The sequence below is a fragment of the Rhinoderma darwinii genome, chromosome 4, assembly GCF_050947455.1.
Source record: "Rhinoderma darwinii isolate aRhiDar2 chromosome 4, aRhiDar2.hap1, whole genome shotgun sequence".
Taxonomy (NCBI): Eukaryota; Metazoa; Chordata; class Amphibia; order Anura; family Rhinodermatidae; genus Rhinoderma; species Rhinoderma darwinii.
In genome coordinates this window covers 170,849,338-170,871,655 of record NC_134690.1, presented here as the reverse complement: position 1 = coordinate 170,871,655, position 22,318 = coordinate 170,849,338, and the positions used below count along the sequence as shown (strand labels likewise).

General features: G+C 41.8%; 1 protein-coding gene across 1 annotated transcript in view; it reads right to left on the bottom strand.

Moving 5' to 3' along the window:
• Positions 1–20,967, bottom strand: part of LOC142759561 (cytochrome P450 2J2-like) — a 141,967-nt gene extending 121,000 nt beyond the window's left edge. Inside the window, exon 1 of the mRNA XM_075861863.1 lies at positions 20,800–20,967. Coding sequence (XP_075717978.1) covers positions 20,800–20,967 — 168 coding nt within the window. The remainder of the gene's footprint in view (positions 1–20,799) is intronic.
• Between the last annotated feature and the right edge of the window lie 1,351 nt (positions 20,968–22,318).

Genomic DNA, 22,318 nt, shown 5'->3' with positions numbered 1-22,318 from the left:
AGCTGTTTTCAGAAAAAACAGCCTCTAATTTTCAGCCGTTTTTTAAGCTAAAAACGATTTTGAGGCATTTTTTCTAGACGTTTTGGAGCTGTTTTTCTATTGACACAATGAAAAACAGCTCCAAAAACAGCTGAAGAAGTGACATGCTACTTCTTTTTATGTGGCTTTTTTTGATGCGCTGTTTTTTAAAACGGTGGTGTAAAAAAAACCCCCGTCTGAACGTAACAACGTTTTTACCATTGAATTCAATGGGCAGATGTTTGTAGGCGTTTTGCTACCGTTTTTTCAGGCAAATTTTGAGGCGTTAACGCCCCGAAATACGCCTGAAAACACAGTGTGTCAACATAGCCTTAAACATAGTTCCCGCAGAGTTTTTTCTTCAGGAATTCCTTCAGGAATTTTGAGTCAGATTTTGAACTACCTGCATGTGTTTTTCCGCGTTTTTTGCGACATTTTCACCTGCAACAATTGAAGCTAATGCAAGGTCGGCAGAAAATTGTGGAAATTGCTCAGAAGACGAGGGCCACAGGCTTTTTCTGCCTCCAATTGATTTAATTGGGAGGTCAGAGGTACAAATCGCGACATGCCGCTTTTTTTTCCTCGAGCAGTGATTCCGGCTGTTTTCTGGTGCTGATTCTAACGCGGTTTCAAAGTCAACGTAACAAAGCTCAGTGTGAACTGACACAAGCTTTATTCAGACAAACGTATAAATCGTCCGCATGAAAGACATTTTTTTTAACAGCCGGCACACGGCTGCATGTATTCCTATGGGGCTAATCATATTCATTATTGTTTTAACGGAACATAAGAATGGTCCATGAAAAAATAGGAACATATAAGTTTTCACGGATCCCCCAATAGACTCAAGGCTATGCGGGATCCGTGAAAACGGGTCCCGCACGGGTGCAAATCGGGTGTGAAAATGAGATGTTTTTCGTGGTCGATTCCAGACGCGTTAGTATGAATAAGCACTTAGTGAGCCAAAAACAGTATTGGAACCTAAGAGAGAAAAAGTATAATGGAAAGATGCCAAATACTCACCAAAATATTTCTGTGTGGAAGTTTCCTAAAATATAGATCTAACCATTGTTATTCAACATTCTCCACCTCTAAATTTGCATTTGAAAAAAACATTATTTTTATTTTAGATTTTTTGAAAAGAAGTTAGCACAAAGTCAATATTTATATTTGACAAAGTATTTTAGGTACAGAGTTTTTAAGATCATGAGAGATCTAGTCAGGTGTGTCCAACATTTTGACAGCTACTACATGTGGAATGATATCTCAGATTTCAATCACACAGTGCATCAGCAGCAAAGATATAAGGAGATATAAAATATATGCAATTTTCATAATGTACATTAGTGAAGGAGCCCATACACATTACAATAGCTGTTAAAGATATTGTCAGGGATCATTACTATGTATATTGTCTGAAAAATATTATCCTCACATATATGTATATACATTTCAGTTCTTTGTGTAATATACTGATATATATAACAAGTTCTTTGTTCATGTCGGACACACCTATGGAAGACACCGCCCCCTGGAATGCAAAGAGGAGTGTGCAGAAGAATGTATAGCAAAAGTTACAGCAGAAGAGCCAATGGAATTCAAGCAAGTCACACATCTATAGGGAGGGGCATGTGTCTTCTCTGTGTGTGTTTCTTTGTTCTGAATAAAGTGCAGTCCCTCCTGGCTGACATTGAAGCTGTACCTCAGACATTTGTGTGGTGTACTTCTTTCCAGGCATGCCTTCAGCTTTCAATTTACAGAGGTGGTTATTCGGTGTGAAATACGGACCTGACATTTGGTGCCGAAACCCAGGATCTCACTCGAGGAAAAATCAAAATCCGGACAGTCGACAATCACAGGGTGAAACAGAGGACTCAAAGTTGCCCACTGAAGGAATTTGATCACCTCCGCAATAACACGGTAAGCGAATTGATTTTATAAATCTTCGTCTTATCTGTGTTAGTGGGCAGTCTTGTGGCGATCTGTAGAACCCTTTTGTTGATTTCCTGGATTATCTCAGGCGACAGAGGTGATATTTTCCGCTGTGAGGTTGAAAACCTGTGAGACCCTAGTCGCGCCCGACTAACCATCCTCTGGGTAGTTAGGGACTGGATAAAGTTATATAACACGACCAGAGAGCTGCAGACTGTGGAATTTTAATATTTCCAGCGAGGCCAGAGAGTCTAAATAGATAAAGTTATATAACACGACCAGAGAGCTGCAGACTGTGGAATTTTAATATTTCCAGCGAGGCCAGAGAGTCTAAATAGATAAAGTTATATAACACGACCAGAGAGCTGCAGACTGTGGAATTTTAATATTTCCAGCGAGGCCAGAGAGTCTAATTGAATATTTTTGAGAGTCTAATTAAAGATTTTTATAATTCTAGCGAGATGTAATGATAAATACATTGCAGACTAGAGATTATACTATTTCGGCGAGACTTAGCGTTGGAGACTGTGAAATTATATTATTTCCTGCCAGACCAAGAGTTGCAGATCGAAAATTGTTATATAAATTACGTGTATAATATAGACTGTTAGAATGGATGGTTTACGGTCCATATTCAAATCTCCAGGATCGTGCGTAAAATGAAGAAATTGATGGAAGTGTGTGGGATCCATAGAGGAGGGCGGCTCCAAGCCGCAGATTGGGCAAAAGGTATTCTGGAGAACAAAGGGAAGTTGGAAGGTAGAAAGTTGATGAAAAGTGCTTTAGAGGGATTTGCAGAAGAGGAAGTTAGGAATAAGAAAGGTATTGTATGTTATATGTATTAGAAAACAGGACCAGCCAACGCCCGGTAATGGCGTCCGTACCTCATGTTGAGTGTGTCCTCATTGTGGGTGGGAAACTACCCCCCCTTCACAGCTGCGCACTGTGTTTCCAATGGGAGAGGCTGCCCCCCCCCTGCCCCTGATGTGGCCACGCCCGGCCCAACCAAATCAGTATGAAATAATCACCTTGTTAATTTTGTCATTTGTAGTGTTTTTTTTCTATTTACAGAAGTTCCAGTCTAGTTCACTGATGAAACAACACGTCATCATAATATAGAGATGGTGGCCGACAAATTGTACGGTTACAAATTATATGTTTGATGTTTTGAACGTAGATAATTCCTATACAATGGTGTGATGAATGATTGCAGATACGTATGTTGTTTTGCCGGCATTGAAAGTGTTAAGATTGTGAGAGAAGAAGTTTTGAGAAATGAGTGTGTGACCCCCCTCCCTCCCCCCTAAAGTGTGCTGTGTTTGGGAGGAGGAGGAGGGGGGCTGACTGGGTGCAGTCTGCAGGGCTGATGGGACAAAGGGATTTCAATATGCACTGCTGAGATATATATATATCAGTAATGTGTACAAACCTAAATAAATTTCTTCTCTTTTGCGCATGCGCTGTTGTTGATAAAAGTTACGATATTTATGTGTTCTGATGTGATCAGATTTCATGTGTTTTGATGTTAATTCAGATGTATTAAACTTTAGATACTGTGAGAATCGGGGTTTTGAAAATGTATGTGCCCCCCACCGTTCCCTATTTATATATACAGTTTATTGGTTTGCAGTAATTAATGTTATCAGAGATAATATTTTTTGTTTTATTGAATAACAAACTACAATTGTTTTATTTTTGATTTCACACATGAGTCATGTCATTGTAAAGATCAAATGTTTGTCAGGAAAAAGTCATTTTTGTTTCAGGCTGTTGTACATTACAGGGGGTTAAGTTAGTGTTATGTTGAGATGTCGTTTTGAACTCTGCTACATCACTCTCGCAGAGTCCACAAAGGGGGGAAGGGTGAAGGAACTGATCAGGTACAATTTTGGTTTGTTTTGAGTTAATTAATTTGGTTTCAGGAGATCTAAAAATGTGTAAGAGACCTCAATGAGTAATCCAGATTAAATGTGTATGAGAGTAACCTACATTTTGAGGTTTGTGTAGATGGTTGTGTAAGAGACCATCCCCCTCCAGCAAATTTACACAGGAGGCAGAGGTGACGTCACTCACACGAGTCTTTATGGATTAAGATGAGGGGGAAGGCAAAACAAAAATTGTCTGGACATTGTTAATTTGATGTAAAGTTTTTAGGAATGTTTTCTTTTTATTTGTTTTTGTATTAATCAAGTATTTGCAGAACCTGATAAAAGTGAGATTCTCAAAGTGCTCGTGATTATCAGATGAGTGTGGAGAAGTGTATAACATTTGGTTTTATTTTAGAGAATGAAGACGCCACCCCTTTGAGATGTTCTATATATATATGTGACATGGGTTTTTAATGTAAATTTGTAATAAAGAGATATTTTATTATACAGTATGTACAAGCCGGGATACGAGGCACCAGGTAAATCATCCAGAAACCACTCTCACCTTCTTGTTCATCTCAAGGAGCGGAGCTGGAGGTGCTCGCTGAGGCTTGTAACCTGGCAGAAGGTAAGACGGCCGACATTTACACTGACTCTAGGTACGCTTTTGGCATCGCCCACAATTATGGGCCCATTGGTAGTAGGAACTTTATTGGATCATCGGGTAAGCCAATTGAGAGAGTGAGAGAAGACAGACCTGACAACAAGAGTATGTGCGGCCAGGTGTCAGTAAATTGGCTTGTCCCTGGATACAATAATGCCACCACTAGGTTTGTAGCAGCCGGCATGATGTGCGCACGGCATGACATAGGTAAAACAGCAAAGGTACCTGTGAAAAGTGCAGCCCGGCCAGATTACCCGTCCCAGCGACTGCAGAACATACAACTACCCGAGGTAGAAGTGTATGACAAAGTGCTCATGTGTGTAGACCTGTTCTCGGTGGGCCTGAAGCCCGGCCTGTATTTTCCCCACTACAGACGTTGTGTGTAAGTGACAGGGGAACAATGTTATCCCAAGTATTGAACTGGTGTTTGTACAATGATAAGATGTCAGCAGTTCTCTAGACATTGTCCCAAAGTTAGTTTGTTTAATAACTGTATTTAAAAAGTTTAGTGGGAATATTAAATATTGAGGTTAAGTTTTATGTAAAGTTCTGGACCAGCCTTAGCATTGGACTATTAGAGTCATGCGTCAGATAAAAGGTACAGAAGTGGGATATTCCCATTAGAAAACATTTTTATTTGTTTATTTTTATTTTTGTTGTGAAAGGGAAATTTTAGAGCAGAGAATTCTGTGCAGTGTATATGTGTAAGTATAGATATGTATATAAAGAAGGAGAATCAGTTTGTAAGTTTTAGTTACTGACCAGTGTGAACGTTTAATGTAAAGATGTTATTTGTTAATGTTTTTCTTCAATTGAATTATCTGATTAAGATCAATTACTGATTAGGCTATGAAAAGCTTGTTCTCCACAGGAAGAGTCCAACTGGGAGCGGAAGGCGTGAGAACCAGATTCTAACAGAATGTGGACGGATAAGGGAACGTGAACCGGTAAGACCCAAAGCACTCTTGATGGCTTTTGCATTGATGGTGTATGACCTCACATATGCCCCAAGACTGCAAGGATCGATTTGGTAAGATCTAATTGGTATGTCCCAGGTTTTACAGCTGTCGCTGCTAAATTCTGTTAGAGCTGTTTGATTTGCCTACAGAACAGTCCTGGCAGACCGGTGCCAACCTTATCATACCCGCCTCCCACAAAGAGAACCGACCTTGAGAGGCCTTCCCAGGTAGAACGAACCAGATTAGAGTAAGAAAAATAGGTTTAAGACGCTTGTCAGATAAACATGTGGAATCTGTGTATGTTTCTGTGAGGTGGAGATGTTCTAGGCGATCAGCTGAGATCAAGGTACAAATCCTGCTGAAAGAGTATCACCAAGTGCAAATGAAATGTACCCAGTAATCACACATCTTCTAGGTGCCCTGTCCATTGTAACAGAGAAGTTTTTCCTTATATAAAGGTTTTTGATGTCATTTAAGGGCCTGACATTATTGTATGTACTTATAACAACGTTTATAGTGTATGCGGATGATGTTATCACCAGATTAGTATTTATTTTAACAATTGACAAGAGTTGGGGGTCCCCAGCAAGTGCCAGTAAATATGAACTAAAAGACTTTTAACACGATGAACTCCATCACTGAGATGCGGCAGGCACAGCCTGAGCCGGTACAACGCGTTTATCATGAACTGACGGCAGTGTCACAATTCTAAGCGGCCGCCCAGACAAGTAACTTGCCAGAGGAAGAGTACAGATGCGGAGGGTTTGATAGTCACAATACAACTCCACTAATCTGTCTACATGGGATCTCACCCCAGGCTCACAACATGAGGTGCTATGTACAGCCTGATGACGTAAACTAAAGGAGACGGTGTCGGACAGATGAGAAGGACCAAACCAAGTCCTGAGGACATCAGAAAGGAAAGACCAAAGACCTGAGTGAATCCGTCAGCAGGATCAAGTGTTTTGATAAGTAAGTGACCAGGAGGGGGTAATAATAACTCCCCCACTGGACACCAACGTAGTCTGACTCCACAATTGTGTGGGTTACCCTGAGGGTGACAGTCAGTGAAGAACAGAAGACAGGAGAAGAAGAAGACGATGGTGTACAGGACTGGCAATGAACTGATGGGACCCGAGACCTGAGGGTGATAGCATGAGATTGGTGATAGCATTATGTTATTAGCTGAGGCCCTATTGTTTATAATGTCTGAGGTTTATAATTATAATGTGTGTAAATATGCCAAGGTGCTGCAAATTACAATCTGAGGAGTTTTATGTGAAGGTGTGAGGTGAAGGTCACTGTGCTGCCCATGACCTGTCATATCTGCAGGGGTAAAGTCCCATTAGGACACTAAGTGACAGTGCGACAATTATTACTGTTAATAAAAATGTAGACCGGATTAATATATATATATATATATTACAACCAGCAGTGGTTTGTAGATTATATCAAGACAACCATCCTGTATCCAGAGGAGAATAGGGAAAGTTAGGACCACTCCGACACCTTGGAAGTCCAGGTACAAAGGGGGGTTACTCATCAGGAGTAGCTCGTCTCAAGCTGGTGAAGAAATCCAAAACCCCTACCCGCCTGGTTCGAGTGGTCAGTGGTAGGTTGCTAGGCAAGACTCAGGGATAGAGTAATAATATTTTTAGGGGGGACTGTCAGGGATCATTACTATGTATATTGTCTGAAAAATATTATCCTCACATATATGTATATACATTTCAGTTCTTTGTGTAATATACTGATATATATAACAAGTTCTTTGTTCATGTCGGACACACCTATGGAAGACACCGCCCCCTGGAATGCAAAGAGGAGTGTGCAGAAGAATGTATAGCAAAAGTTACAGCAGAAGAGCCAATGGAATTCAAGCAAGTCACACATCTATAGGGAGGGGCATGTGTCTTCTCTGTGTGTGTTTCTTTGTTCTGAATAAAGTGCAGTCCCTCCTGGCTGACATTGAAGCTGTACCTCAGACATTTGTGTGGTGTACTTCTTTCCAGGCATGCCTTCAGCTTTCAATTTACAGAGGTGGTTATTCGGTGTGAAATACGGACCTGACAATATAATCTGAAAAGGTGATTATTATCGATTATAGTTACGTGCATGCTACTTAAAGGGGTTCTCTCATAATCATAATTTATCATCTATCCACAGGATAGGTGATAAATGTCTGACTAGTGGGGATCTGGGAACCCAAGTGCCCTATGTGAACCGCTTCATTCACTTTCTGTGAAGCAGTGGCTGAGCATGCGCAGTATCGCTCCATTCACATAGGGAACGCAGGGACCCGCATTCTCGGGTTTGGAGGAGTCCCATCGATCGAACCCCCACCGATCAGACATTTAGAACCTATCCTGTGGATAATTTATATTTATTGACTATGGGAAAACCCCTTTAAACTCTTTCCGACCACCCCACGTAGATTAACGGGCTGCAGCACTGGTCCTTGTGCCTGTAGCCCGTTAATCTACATGTGCTCCTAACAGAGCACACAGGCAATCACGGCATCTCCCAGTACAGGCTGCTACTAGCAGCCTTAGTACTGGGGGAAAACTTTGGGTCGGATCACAGCGGTGATTCGAACCAATTAACCCCTTAAATGCGGCAGTCAATAGTGACAGCCGCATTTAAGTTGCTTACAACAATATCGGCACCCCGCTAAGCAATTGCGGGGGCTGATTGTTGCTATGGTAACGGGAAGCCTAAGGGTATGTTCACATGGCCTATTTTCCACCGGTTTTCGGGCCGTAAACGCTCGAAAAACGGCTGAAAAATCGGTAGCAGAACGCCTCCAAACATCTGCCCATTGATTTCAATGGGAAAACAGCGTTCTGTTCTGACGGAGCGTTTTTCGCTGCGTTTTTTTACGTGTAAAAAAACGGCCGCGAAAAAGAAGTGCAGGGATATTTTTGGAGCCGTTTTCCATAGACTCTATAGAAATAAGCTCCAAAAACGGGCATAAAAAAAATGCCACGAAAAACGCAGCGAAAATCCCGAGTGGCACAAAAAAACTTTTGAAAATCAGGAGCTGTTTTCTCTTGAAAATAGCTCCGTATTTTGAGACGTTTTTGACTCTGCATGTGAACTTACCCTAACAAAGGCTTCCGGTCTGACATCTATGGAAGGCGAATAGGCCAGAGACAGGACCTAATATGCCCCCTATAAGTGTGAAACTGACAGGTATAATACCCTGCAATACATAAGTATTATGGGTATTATAACAACGATCCAACAATTGGATCTTCAAGTGCCTAGTGGGAGTAAAAAAGAAAAGTTCCAAAAAAATGTAAAAGTGTAAAAAAAAAGTAACATTTCAAAATAATAAAATTTTTAAAAAATCACCCGTTTTGCCTTATAAAGTCCTTTATTATTAGAAAAAAAATTTGAATAAATAAACTATGCATAATTGGTATCACCGTGTCCGTAACGGCCTGAACTATAAAAATATAATGTAATTTATTCCGCACGGTGACCGCCATTAAAATTTTTTTTAAAACTATACCAGAATCGCTATTTTTTGTCACTTCAGCTCCCAAAAAATGTGATAAATAGGGATCAAAAAGTCGCATGTACTAAAAAATGGAACCAATAAAAACTACAGTTTGTTCCGCAAAAAACAAGTCCTCACACAGCTTTCTTGATGGAAAAATAAAAAAAGTTGTGGCTCTTAGAATATGGCGACACAAAAACTAAAATTTTTTTTTAAAACCGTGACTTTATCGTGCAAACACCGTAAAATATAAAAAACCTTCATACAGACGGTCTTGCCGTAATCGCACTGACCCGCAGAATAAATTAAATATCTCATTTATAGTGAACACCGTAAAAAAAAAAGAATAAAAAACAAAAGAAGTTTTCACGGCCTAATTCCACTAAATTCAGCAAAAAACCTATGGGATAAAAATGCTCACTATACCGCTAGATTAATTATTTTTAGGGCTGCAGTTTCCAAAATGGGGTAACTTCTGGGGGGTGTCCACTGATTTGGTCCCGCATAGGCTTTACAAATGTGACATGACACCCGAAAACAAATCCAGCAAAGTTAACCTCCAAAAGCCAAATAGCGCTCCTTTGCTTCCAAACAGCCGTTTATGACCACATGTGGGGTATTGCCGTAATCAGGATAAATTGCTTTACAAATCTTGGGGTGCTTTATCTTCTTAATTCCTTGTAAAAATTTATAATTTCTACGTTTTATTGGGAAAAATTTTGATTTTCATTTTTATGGACAAATTCCACTAAATTCAGCAAAAAACCTGTGGGGTTAAAATGCTCTATACCCCTTGATAAATTCCTTGAGGGGTGTAGTTTGCCAAACGGTGTATTTTTGGGAGTGTTTCCACTATTTTGGCCCCACAAGACCCCTTCAAACCTGACATGGTGCCTAAAATATATTCTAATAAAAAGGAGGGCCCAACATCGTCTAGGTGCTCCTTTGCTTCTGGGGCCTGTGCTTCAGTACATTAGCACACTAGGGCCACATGTGGGATACTTCTAAAAACTGCAGAATCTGGGCAATAAATATTGAGTTGCGTTTCTCTGGTAAAACCTATTATGTTACAGAAAAAAAATGGATTAAAATGGATTTTCTGACAAAAAAAAATAAATTCGTAAATTTCCCCTCTATTTGCTTTAATTCCTGTGAAACACCTAAAGGGTTAAGAAACTTTATAAATGCTGTTTTGAAAACTTTGAGGGGTGCAGTTTTTAAAATTGAGTGACTTATTCCCCATAAGTCACTCAATTTTAAAAACTGCACCCCTCAAAGTTTTCAAAACAGCATTTAATATATAAGGACCTCAAAGCCACTTCAGAACTGAACTGGTACCTATAAAAACAGGTTTTGGAAATTTTCTTAAAAATGTGAGAAATTGCTGCTAAAGTTCTAAGCCTTGTAATGTCCTTCAAGAAAAAAAAGGATGTTCATAAAACTATGCCACCATAAAGTAGACATATGGGAAATGTTAATTAGTAACTATTTTGTGTGGTATTGCTATCTTTTCTACAAGCAGATACATTTACATTAAGAAAAATGCAAATTTTTACAAATTTTCTCTAAAGTTTGGTGTTTTACACAAACAAACACTGAACTTATTGATAACATTTTTCCCCACTAACATAAAGTACAGTATGTCATGAGAAAACAATCTCAGAATCGCTTGGATAGGTAAAAGCATTTGCAAGTTATTACCACATAAAATGACAGTCAGATTTGAAAAAATCGGTTGCATCCACAAGTCCAAAACAGGCTCAGTCCTGAAGCGGTTAAACAATTGGTGTTGACCAATGGAAATTGGTAATTACTAAAATTTCCCTTGTTATTAGTTATGAAATGTTAGGCTGGATTCACACGAGCATGTTCGGTCCGTAATGGACGGAACGTATTTCAGCTGCAAGTCCCAGACCGAACACATTGCAGGGAGCCGGGCTCTTAGCATCATAGTTATGTACGATGCTAGGAGTCCCTGCCTCGCTGCGGGACAACTGTCTCGTACTGTAATCATGTTTTCAGTACGGGACAGTTGTCCCGCAGCGAGGAAGGGACTCCCAGCGTCGTACTTAAAGAGGCTCTGTCACCAGATTTTGCAACCCCTATCTGCTATTGCAGCAGATAGGCGCTGCAATGTAGATTACAGTAACGTTTTTATTTTAAAAAAACGAGCATTTTTGGCCAAGTTATGACCATTTTCGTATTTATGCAAATGAGGCTTGCAAAAGTACAACTGGGCGTGTTGAAAAGTAAAAGTACAACTGGGCGTGTATTATGTGTGTTACATCTGGGCGTGTTTACTTCTTTTACTAGCTGGGCGTTCTGATGAGAAGTATCATCCACTTCTCTTCAGAACGCCCAGCTTCTGGCAGTGCAGATCTGTGACGTCACTCACAGGTCCTGCATCGTGTCGGCACCAGAGGATACAGTTGATTCTGCAGCAGCATCAGCATTTGTAGGTAAGTAGCTACATCGACTTACCTGCAAACGCCGATGCTGCTGCAGAATCATCTGTAGCCTCTGGTGCCGATGTGTCCTCGCTCGTCTGACACGATGCAGGACCTGTGAGTGACGTCACAGCGTGATCTCTCGAGAACACGCTCTGTGTCTGCACTGCCAGAAGCTGGGCGTTGTGAAGAGAAGTGGATGATACTTCTATACACAACGCCCAGCTAGTAAAAGTAGTAAACACGCCCAGATGTACGCACATAATACACGCCCAGTTGTACTTTTACTTTTCAACACGCCCAGTTGTACTTTTGCAAGCCTCATTTGCATAAATACGAAAATGGTCATAACTTGGCCAAAAATGCTCGTTTTTTAAAAATAAAAACGTTACTGTAATCTACATTGCAGCGCCTATCTGCTGCAATAGCAGATAGGGGTTGCAAAATCTGGTGACAGAGCCTCTTTAACTATGATGCTAGGAGCCCGGCTTCCTGCAGTGTGTTCGGTCCGGGACTTGCAGCCGGAATACTTTCCGTCCATTACGGACCGAACATGCTCGTGTGAATCCAGCCTTACAACCACAGCATTTCATGAACTATGATGAAAATGAAAATCCATGCGCAGTAAAGCGCATAAACTATATTTTAAACAATTGTTGCAAAATGGTGTAATGTATCACCCTTTAATGCCCATCCTGCCAATAGTGAAAAATATCAAATCTTTGGTCAGATTTGACTGTTTATCCCCATATACATTTTTTGGTCCAAAACATATCTATACAACGGTCGGAGCTGTGTTTTTCTGAACAAGAGCTCTAAATCTCTTGATTTAAAATGAAATATTGGTCATTCTCAATTAATTAGAATATCATCAAAAAGTTAGTTTATTTCAGTAATTCAATTAAAAAAGTGAAACTCATATATTACAGTGAAGGGAATAAGTATTTGATCCCTTGCTGATTTTGTAAGTTTGCCCACTGTCAAAGACATGAACAGTCTAGAATTTTTAGGCTAGGTTAATTTTACCAGTGAGAGATAGATATATATATATATATATATATATATATATATATATATATAAAAAAAAAAAAAAGAAAAGAAAATCACATTGTCAAAATTATATATATTTATTCGCTTTGTGCACAGAGAAATAAGTATTTGATCCCTTCGGCAAACAGGACTTAATACTTGGTGGCAAAACCCTTGTTGGCAAGCACAGCAGTTAGACATTTTTTGTAGTTGATGATGAGGTTTGCACACATGTTAGATGGAATTTTGGCCCACTCCTCCTTGCAGATCATCTGTAAATCATTAAGATTTCGAGGCTGTCGCTTGGCAACTCGGATCTTTAGCTCCCTCCATAAGTTTTCGATGGGATTAAGGTCTGGAGACTGGCTAGGCCACTCCATGACCTTAATGTGCTTCTTTTTGAGCCACTCCTTTGTTGCCTTGGCTGTATGTTTCGGGTCATTGTCGTGCTGGAAGACCCAGCCACGAGCCATTTTTAATGTCCTGGTGGAGGGAAGGAGGTTGTCACTCAGGATTTGACGGTACATGACTCCATCCATTCTCCCATTGATGCGGTGAAGTAGTCCTGTGCCCTTAGCAGAGAAACACCCCCAAAACATAATGTTTCCACCTCCATGCTTGACAGTGGGGACGGTGTTCTTTGGGTCATAGGCAGCATTTCTCTTCCTCCAAACACGGCGAGTTCAGTTAATGCCAAAGAGCTCAATTTTAGTCTCATCTGACCACAGCACCTTCTCCCAATCACTCTCAGAATCATCCAGATGTTCATTTGCAAACTTCAGACGGGCCTATACATGTGCCTTCTTGAGCAGGGGGACCTTGCGGGCACTGCAGGATTTTAATCCATTACGGCGTAATGTGTTACCAATGGTTTTCTTGGTGACTGTGGTCCCAGCTGCCTTGAGATCATTAACAAGTTCCCCCCGTGTAGTTTTCAGCTGAGCTCTCACCTTCCTTAGGATCAAGGATACCCCACGAGGTGGACAGGAGTCTTTTATACAGGTGACCATTTAAGACAGCTGTCTTTAATGCAGGCACCAAGTTAATTTGGGGCGTGTAACTGGTCCGGAGGAGGCTGAACTCTTAATGGTTGGTAGGGGATTAAATACTTATTTCTCTGTGCAAAATGCAAATAAATATATATAATTTTGACTATGTGATTTTCTGTTTTATTTTAAATATAATCTATCTCTCACTGGTAAAATTGACCTAGCCTAAAAATTCTAGACTGTTCATGTCTTTGACAGTGGGCAAACTTACAAAATCAGCAAGGGATCAAATACTTATTTCCTTCACTGTATATAGATTCATTACACACAGGGTGATCTAATTCCAGCATTTTTTTCTTTTAATGTTGATGATTATGGCTAACAGTTAATGAAAACCCACAATTTAGTCTCTCAGAAAATTTGAATATTATAGAAGCCCTATTTCAAAAATGATTTTTATTACCGAAATGTTGGCCTACTGAAAAGTATGTACAGTATATGCACTAAATACTTGGTCGGGGCTCCTTTTTCATGAATTACTGCATCAATGCGGCGTGGCATGGAGGCGATCAGCCTGTGGCACTGCTGAGGTGTTATGGAAGCCCAGGTTGCTTTGATAGCAGCCTTCAGCTCGTCTGCATTTTTGGGTCTGGGGTCTCATCTTCCCCTTGACAGTACGCCATAGATTCTCTATGGGGTCTAGGTCGGGCGAGTTTGCTGGCCAATCAAGCACAGTGATACTGTGATTATTAAACCAGGTATTGGTACTTTTGGCAGTGTGGGCAGGTGCCAAGTCCTGCTGGAAAATGAAATCAGCATAAGGCTCGTCATCAGTGGGAAATTTCCTGGTAGACGGCTGTGTTGACTCTGGACTTGATATAACACAGTGGACCAACACCAGAAGATGACATGGCTCCCCAAACCATTACTGACTGGAAACTTCACACTTGACCGCAACCAACTTGGATTGATGCCTCTCCACTCTTCCTACAGTCTCTGGGACCTTGATTTCCAAATGAAATGAAAAATTTACTTACATCTGAAAACAGGACTTTCGACCACTGAGCAACAGACCAGTCCTTTTTCTCCTTAGCCCAGGTAAGACGCTTCTGACGTCTCAAGGAATGTGACAGTTGTAGCCCAAGTCCTGAATACGTCTGTGTGTGGTGGCTCTTTAAGCACTGACTCCAGCCGCAGTCCACTCCTTGTGAAGTTCCCCCAGATTTTTGAATGGCTTATCTTGACAATCCATTAAAGGCTGGGGTTATCCCTGCTGCTTGTGCACCTTTTTCTACCACACTTTTTCCTTCCTCTCAACTTTCCATTAATATGCTTGGATGCAGCACACTGTGAACAGACAGCTTCTTTAGAAATGTCCTTTTGTGGCGTACCCTCCTTGTGGAGGGTGTCAATGACTGTCTTCTGGACAACTGTCAAGTTAGCAGTCTTCCCCATGATTGTGTAGCCTACTGAACCAGACTGTTGGACCATTTAACCCCTTCCCGTCGTAAACAATTTTCAGATTTTCATTTTCATATTTTCCTCTCCACATTCCAAAAGCCATAACTTTTTAATTTTTTCATAGATATAGTCCTATGAGGGCTTGAGTTTTGCAGGACGAGTTGTAGTTTTTTGTAGCGCCATTTATATTGCCATATAACGTAAGTAGGGTAAAAAAATATTTGTGGGGTAGAAAATAAAAAAAAATAGCAATTCCTCCATTGTTTTTGCTCTTAGTTTTTACGGAATTCACCGTGCAATTAAAACAATATGTTATCTTTATTCTGTAGGCCAATACGATTACGGCAATACCAAATATATATCGTTTTTTTTTCTATGTTTTACTACTTTTACAAGGAAAAAACTAAGTGTAAAAAATAAAATTTATTTTGTGAGCCATAACTTTTTATTTTTCCGTCGATAAAGTGGTATGAGGGCTTATTTTTCGCGGGATAAGCTGACGTTTTTAATGCTACCATTTTTGGGTATATGCGAGGCTATGATCACTTTTTAGTCCATTTTTTGTGGGACATGAGGTGACCAAAAAATAGCGATCCTGACGTTTAAATTGTTTTTATTACGGCGTACACCGTGCGGGTTCAATAATGATATATTGTAATAGTTCAGACTTTTAAAGATGCGGCAATACCAATTATGTTTATTTATTTATTTTTTTACATTGCTTTAGGGGAAAATGGGAAAAGGAGGGAATTATTTAACTTTTAATATATACATATTTTTTCGTTGGATCGCTTGCACTATATACTGCAATACTAATGTATTGCAGTATATCGTCTTTCTGACCGGCTTCTATTAAGCCCTGCCAGAGGGCTTGACTGTGAGATTTAATGGGTTAAACTAGCAGGATCACGCTTGAGCGCGATCCGGCTCGTTACTGTGAAGTGTCGGCTGTAAGATACAGTCGACACCCTCATTATATGGAGCGAGCTCACTCCATGATTTTCTAAGAGACTAAATTTTGGGTTTTCATTTAAGGTATGTGCACACACAAACTCAAAAACGTCTGAAAATACGGAGCTGTTTTCAAGGGAAAACAGCTCCTGATTTTCAGCCATTTTTTAAGCCACTCGCGATTTTCGCAGTGCTTTTCGCTGCGTTTTTTACTGCCGTTTTTGGAGCTGCTTTTCTATAGAGTCTATAAAAAACGGCTCCAAAAACGGCTCAAGAAGTGACACGCACTTCTCTTTCACGACCGTTTTTTTACGCGGCTGTTGTTCAAAATGGCAAAAAAACGGCCCGTCGGAACAGAACGCCGTTTTCCCATTGAAATCAATGGGCAGATGTTTGGAGGCGTTATACTTCCGATATTTCAGGTGTTTTTATGGCGTTTACGGCCCGAGAAACGGCCGAAAATAGCACGTGTGAACTAACTAACTGCCATAATCCTCAACATTAAAGGGAAAAAAATCCTGGAAATAGATCACTCTGTGTGTAATGAACCTGTATAATATATGAGATTCACATTTTGAATTAAATTACTGAAATAAATTAACTTTTTGATGATATTCTAATTCATTGAGAGGGACTAGTAGGGGCAGACTTACTAAGATTGGCGATGTATACGCCAGCAGTGGCGTAACTACCGCTGTAGCAGCTGTAGCGGCTGCTACTAGGCCCGCGGCACAAGGGGGACCGTGCTGCCCACGAAACCCCCCATGCCTGGTGGTGCGGCTAGCTGCCGTTATGGCTGCTACAGAGGTAGTGAAGCCCACACTGTCCAGCCCCTAACATTTATGGGCCAGGCGGCACGGGCCCCTTCGTACCCGGAGGTGTTGCTATCACCAGAAGGGGCCCCGGTGCTAGCGACAGGCACATTCACTTGTATCTGCGTCCTCTGGTCATAGATACAAATTAGTATTATAGGCTGCAAGCCACTTTAGGCCTGCAGCCTATAAGGCGCTGAGAAGACTCCCTGCGCAGGCCGGTGTGATGACGTCACTGCATCACGCTGCTCTGCGCATGTGTCCCGACTGGAGCCTGTGCGGCGCTCCGTCTGTCGCAGGAACGGGGCAAGTTAAGTACAATATATTTTATTTGGGGAGGGCTGTGTGGCACTATATACAAGGGGGGGGAGCAGGGTGGCACTATACAAGGTGGGAGCAGGGAGGCACTATATACAAAGGGGGGATCAGGGTGGCACTATATACAAGGGGGAGCAGGGTGGCACTATATACAAGGGAGGGAGCAGGGTGGCCCTATATACAAGGGAGGGAGCAGGGTGGCCCTATATACAAGGAGGGGGAGCAGGGTGGCACTATATGCAAGGGGGAAGCAGGGTGGCACTATATACAAAGGGGGAGAAGGGTGGAACTATATACAATGGAGAGCAGGGTGGTACCATATACAAGGGGCCTGTGTGGCACTATATACAATGGGGGCTGTGTGGCACTATACACAAGGGGGAGCTGTGTGGCACTAAATAGCGGGGGCTGTGTGGCACGATTTACAAGGGGGAAGGCTGTGTGGCGCAATCTACAGGGGTCTGTGTGTGGCACTATCTACAGGCGTCTCTGTGTGGCACTATCTACAGGGAGCTGTGTGGCACTATCTACAAGGGGAGGGCTGTGTGGCACTGTATACTAGGGGCTGGGAGGCAATAAATACAAGGGGCTGCTGTGTGGCACTATACACAAGGGGGAGCTGTGTGGCACTATATACAAGGGGCTGTGTGGCACTACTAAGGGTGGGCTGTGTGCCACATCTACTAGAGGGGCTGTATGGCACTTTTTTACAAGGGAGATGGCTGTGGCGCTATCTGCAGGGGGCTGTGTGTGGCGCAATCTACAGGGGTATGTTTGTGGCACTATCTTCAGGGGGCTGTGTGGCACTATCTACTAAGGGGGGTTGTGTGGCACTATATACAAGGGAGGGGGATATCTACAGAGGGGGCTGTATAGCACTATCTACTAGGGGGAGGGGGAGGTGGGGGCACTATCTACAAGTGGGGCGTGACACTGTCTACATGGGGGGCTGTATAGCACTGTCTACAGGGGGGCTATATGGCACAATCTACAGGGGGCACTATCTTTAAGGGGGGCTGTGTGAGGCACCTAGGGTGGGGGCACAGTCAAACGTTTGCTATGGGGCCCAGTCTTTCCTAGTTTCGCCCCTGTACGCCAGTCTTAGCTTAACGCACACAGCAGTAAGATTTTACAAATTTCTTAAAAGGGGCACGTAGGAGCTGGCGAATAGATTTCCACCATAATTTGCGCCAGTTTCGTAAACGTAAATTATTGGAAATATGTCAAGCCGTGGGTGGCACACCCCCTTTTTTTTTTTAAATGCCATGAGTGGCGAAAGTGGCACAAAATTTATAATTTATTCCACTAATTTAGATTTTTGTGTAGTTTGCGACTTTTGTACTCCAGAATACTGGCGAAGAAAAGTTAATAAATTCCCCCAATAGATTTAAAAGATATAATGCTAGCTGCCTGCAGCCACCACTATAGGGAGCTGAGGAGCTTACTGAATACTGGTTTATTGAGTTCAATTTATAACTGCACACAGTAAGCATTTAAAAGGATTATCCAGGACTTCAAAAATGGTGGCCTATCTTTAGGATATGCCATCAATATTAGATCCGTGGGTTTCTGACTCTTGTCACCTCTGCCAATTAGCTGCTTAAAAGGGCTATGCAGCGCTCGTGCGAGCACTGGAGCCTCCTCATTGTTAGGCCTCATTTACACGAGCGTAATATACGCGCGTGTGACGTGCGTGCTTTTCACGCGTGTCGTACGCACCTATATTACTCTATGGGGCAGTGCAGACGATGCGTGAATTTTGCGCAGCGCGAGTGCGTTGCGTAAAACTCACAACATGTTCTATAATCGTGCGTTTTTCGCGCATCACGCACCCATTGAAGTCAATGGGTGCGTGAAAACAACGCATGCCGCACGGAAGCGTGATTCACGCAAGAGCTGTCAAAAGGATGAATGTAAACAGAAAAGCACCACGCGCGGAGTGTCAAATTAGGGATGAGCGCACCGAACTTCACCGGGTTCGGCCGAACTCGTTTTGACCGAACCCGGCAAAAATTTTTCCGGTACGCGACGTCGGGAGACAGTCACTGTCCACGGTGCTGAAAGAGTTAAACTGGTTCAGCACCATGGACAGTGACTTCCGATCACAATATACATGTACGTGTAAAAAAAATCAGAAGTTCTGACTTACCGATAACTCCCGGGTTCTTCCTCCAGTCTGACCTCCCGGGATGACAATTCAGTCCAAGTGACAGCTGCAGCCAATCACAGGCCAAGCACAGGCTGCAGCCAATCACAGGCTGCAGCGGTCACTTGGACTGCCGCGTCATCCTGGGAGGTGGGGCCGGATGACAAGAGAGGGACGCGTCACCAAGGCAACGGCCGGGAGACCGGAATGGAGGAAGCAGGAAGTTCATGGTAAGTATGAACGTCTTTTTTTTATTCACAGATTGGTGTATATTTTGATCGGAATTCACTGTCGAGGGTGCTGAAAGAGTTACTGCCGATCAGTTAGCTCTTTCAGCACCATGGACAGTGACGGACGTCGACTGGCCTCATCTCTATGATGGCGGCTGCGCGAAAATCACGCAGCCGCGCATCATACACGGATGACACACGGAGCTGTCAAGTGCCTTTTGCGCGCGCAAAACGCGGCGTTTTTTGCGCGCGCAAAACGCACACGCTCGTGTAAATCAGGCCTTAAACGGAAGGTGTCACGAAAAAAATATTTTTTATGTTTTTGATTTTAGTATGTTATTAAAATACATTTTATTTATTTGTGTTTTTGTGTATAACTTTTTTCTTTTTTCTGACTTTTACTTCTCTATGGGGGCTACCATTTTTTTTTTCATCTCTGTATGTGTCAATTAACGACACATACAGAGATGGAATACGGCACATACATCCCCATAGTGAATGCGAACGGAAGCCGTTCCATTCACTGTAGTGTACGCTGTCTGTGTGGGAATGGCGCATGCGCCGCTCCCACACAGTACAAATGGAAGGTCTTCGGCAGTGCGACATCCGGCGCCATTTTCATGTGGACCGGAAGCCGCGGCCGGACAGTAAAATGACTACTTCCGGTCGCGGCTTCCGTCCATATGTTCCGAAGCAAGGACTAGGAGCGGAGGGAGCGGACGGAGCGGAGGCAGCGGCGGCGGCAGGAGCAGGTAAGTCATGTTTGTGTATGTTCGTGTTATAACCACTGTATCTAATCCTCCTACACTGTGCATTTGCTCAAAAAAATGGTGGCACACAGTGTAAGAGGTTTGAACATTCGACCCCCTCCTTTCTCCTGGCACTAGCCAGGATAAAGGAGGGGGCATTGTTTGAGCACACTAGAGTGAGTGTGTCTTCTCAAATTTTGCAGCATAAAGCAATGAGGTTGCTTTACCACATGCCAATGCTGCAATTTTGGGAATTGCTCCCTCTAGTGACCAGCACATGGAAATGTTATAAATTAGAATCTAATTTATAATATTTCCTGACTTGTGAAAAAATTAAAAAAATTATAACAATGTGTAATCATTTATATAGTAACTGTTTAACTAAAAAAAATAAAATAATTTCTAGCGACACATTCCCTTTAACATCGGTTTCAGTCTGGTCCCATTTAACCATGTTTAAATCTATCTATGCATGGGATTTGGAGCTCTGTATCAGAAAACCAGAGCTTTTATCACTGTAAAGATATATTAATAATATAATCAGCAGAGAATTTTGGATCTTTCGAGATTTAAAAAAAACAAAAAAAAAAACCTGGCAAATACAAAATGAAGTTTATCTTTATGACTGGGTTATTATACTCGTTATTTAGTAAAAAAGGATACAAATAGAACAAAAAGTAATACAAGCAATCACATATTTAACTCATGTCATAAACACTAGTACCTTCATTAGTGTCCTGTGATGAAGTTGAAATTTGACTGTAAAAAGATTACCAATAAAAGGAAAAGGAATTGGCCCAGGGGGAAGTAATGCTGCAGCTCGACGAACTTTCATGAATTGGACACTGAGGAGACCCAACAGCAGCCCCAGAAATAACCAGATAAAATCCATCCTCTCTGGACAAAAAAAAAAGTGATATCTAAATTTTACATCAGAAAATTTTAAATGGCAACAAAACAAATATTGAGTTACTGTTTCAAATTACTCAAATAAAGACACATGCAAATGTCACGACATGGAAACATAGTTATGTATGTGCTGCAAGGGGTACATTTAGAGACTCACAGGATTTCTTTAGGGTGGAGATACAGTAGATATTTTGTACTGTATGCTGCATTTAAAGTATAGTTTCTTATTTGGTACTGACATCACAGGAACCTGTAAATAACAAATATTAACTCTCTGGCAAGAGTCAACCAGTGCACTCCATGGATACTTTTACTATAGATTACAAGGTGCAGTATAAAGGACTCCTTTACAGTATACAACTACGTCCCCTGTAAACAGGTCTGCACCTAGCCCCCCAATATGAGATAGGTGCGGGTTTCAGAGCTGGGACTTGTATCCATCAGACAATTTATGGTATATCCTATGGATAGGCCCAGGGGCAGATTGGGAGCTTAAAGTGGCCCTGTAAAAAATCTAAAAGCGGCCCCATGTTGTGGGTGGGGCCAGCACAAGTAGGTAGGGTCAGCAAACCGTTAGCTGTAGCCACATTGGTAATAGATCGAATAATGCAGCCTTATTATTATTATTGTCAGCATTGGGTTGCATTCACATCTGCATTGGACGCTCTTAGGCGGCTTTCACACCACAGTATTTCTATCAATATAAAGTATGTTCTGATAAAGCTCCCAGGAGATGCATTAAACTGTTTAACAAATGGATGTCTCTGCTATCCATCCTCAATAAGCGCTCATGTTAAAAAATAAACCACATACATATCAAAAGTTATTCCACGCAGCAAAAAAAAGCTACAGATCTGCCAAATTCCACCCAAACAGAAGCTTTTTCCCTCCGTTGGGTGTATGGGGGTCTATGGATCCATTTATCGTATGCATCAGGAGCTTTTCAACCACATAGAGAGAACTGATAGAAATACCATGTCATGAAAAAAGCCTTAAAAGCTTCCACTGCAGGTAAAGAAAATTGTGACCAAAATTGTGCAGCATGCTGCGCTATTTTGTCAGGTAAAATGGCGGGCTCCCTATACTGCACCCCCACCATATTTTACACACGACTGCTTACTTACACACAGTACTGTGCAGTATCCATATATACAGAATAAGAGCAGATACTGAGAATTACACCCTGTATACAGGACAGGAGAAGTGGTACTGTGCAGTATCCGTATATACAAAATAAGAGCAGATACTGAGAATTTCACCCAGCATACAGGACAGGAGGAGCGGGTGTGTGCTGTCTGTGTGTTGGAGGAAGCTCTTTCCAGGTGTCTGCTCTT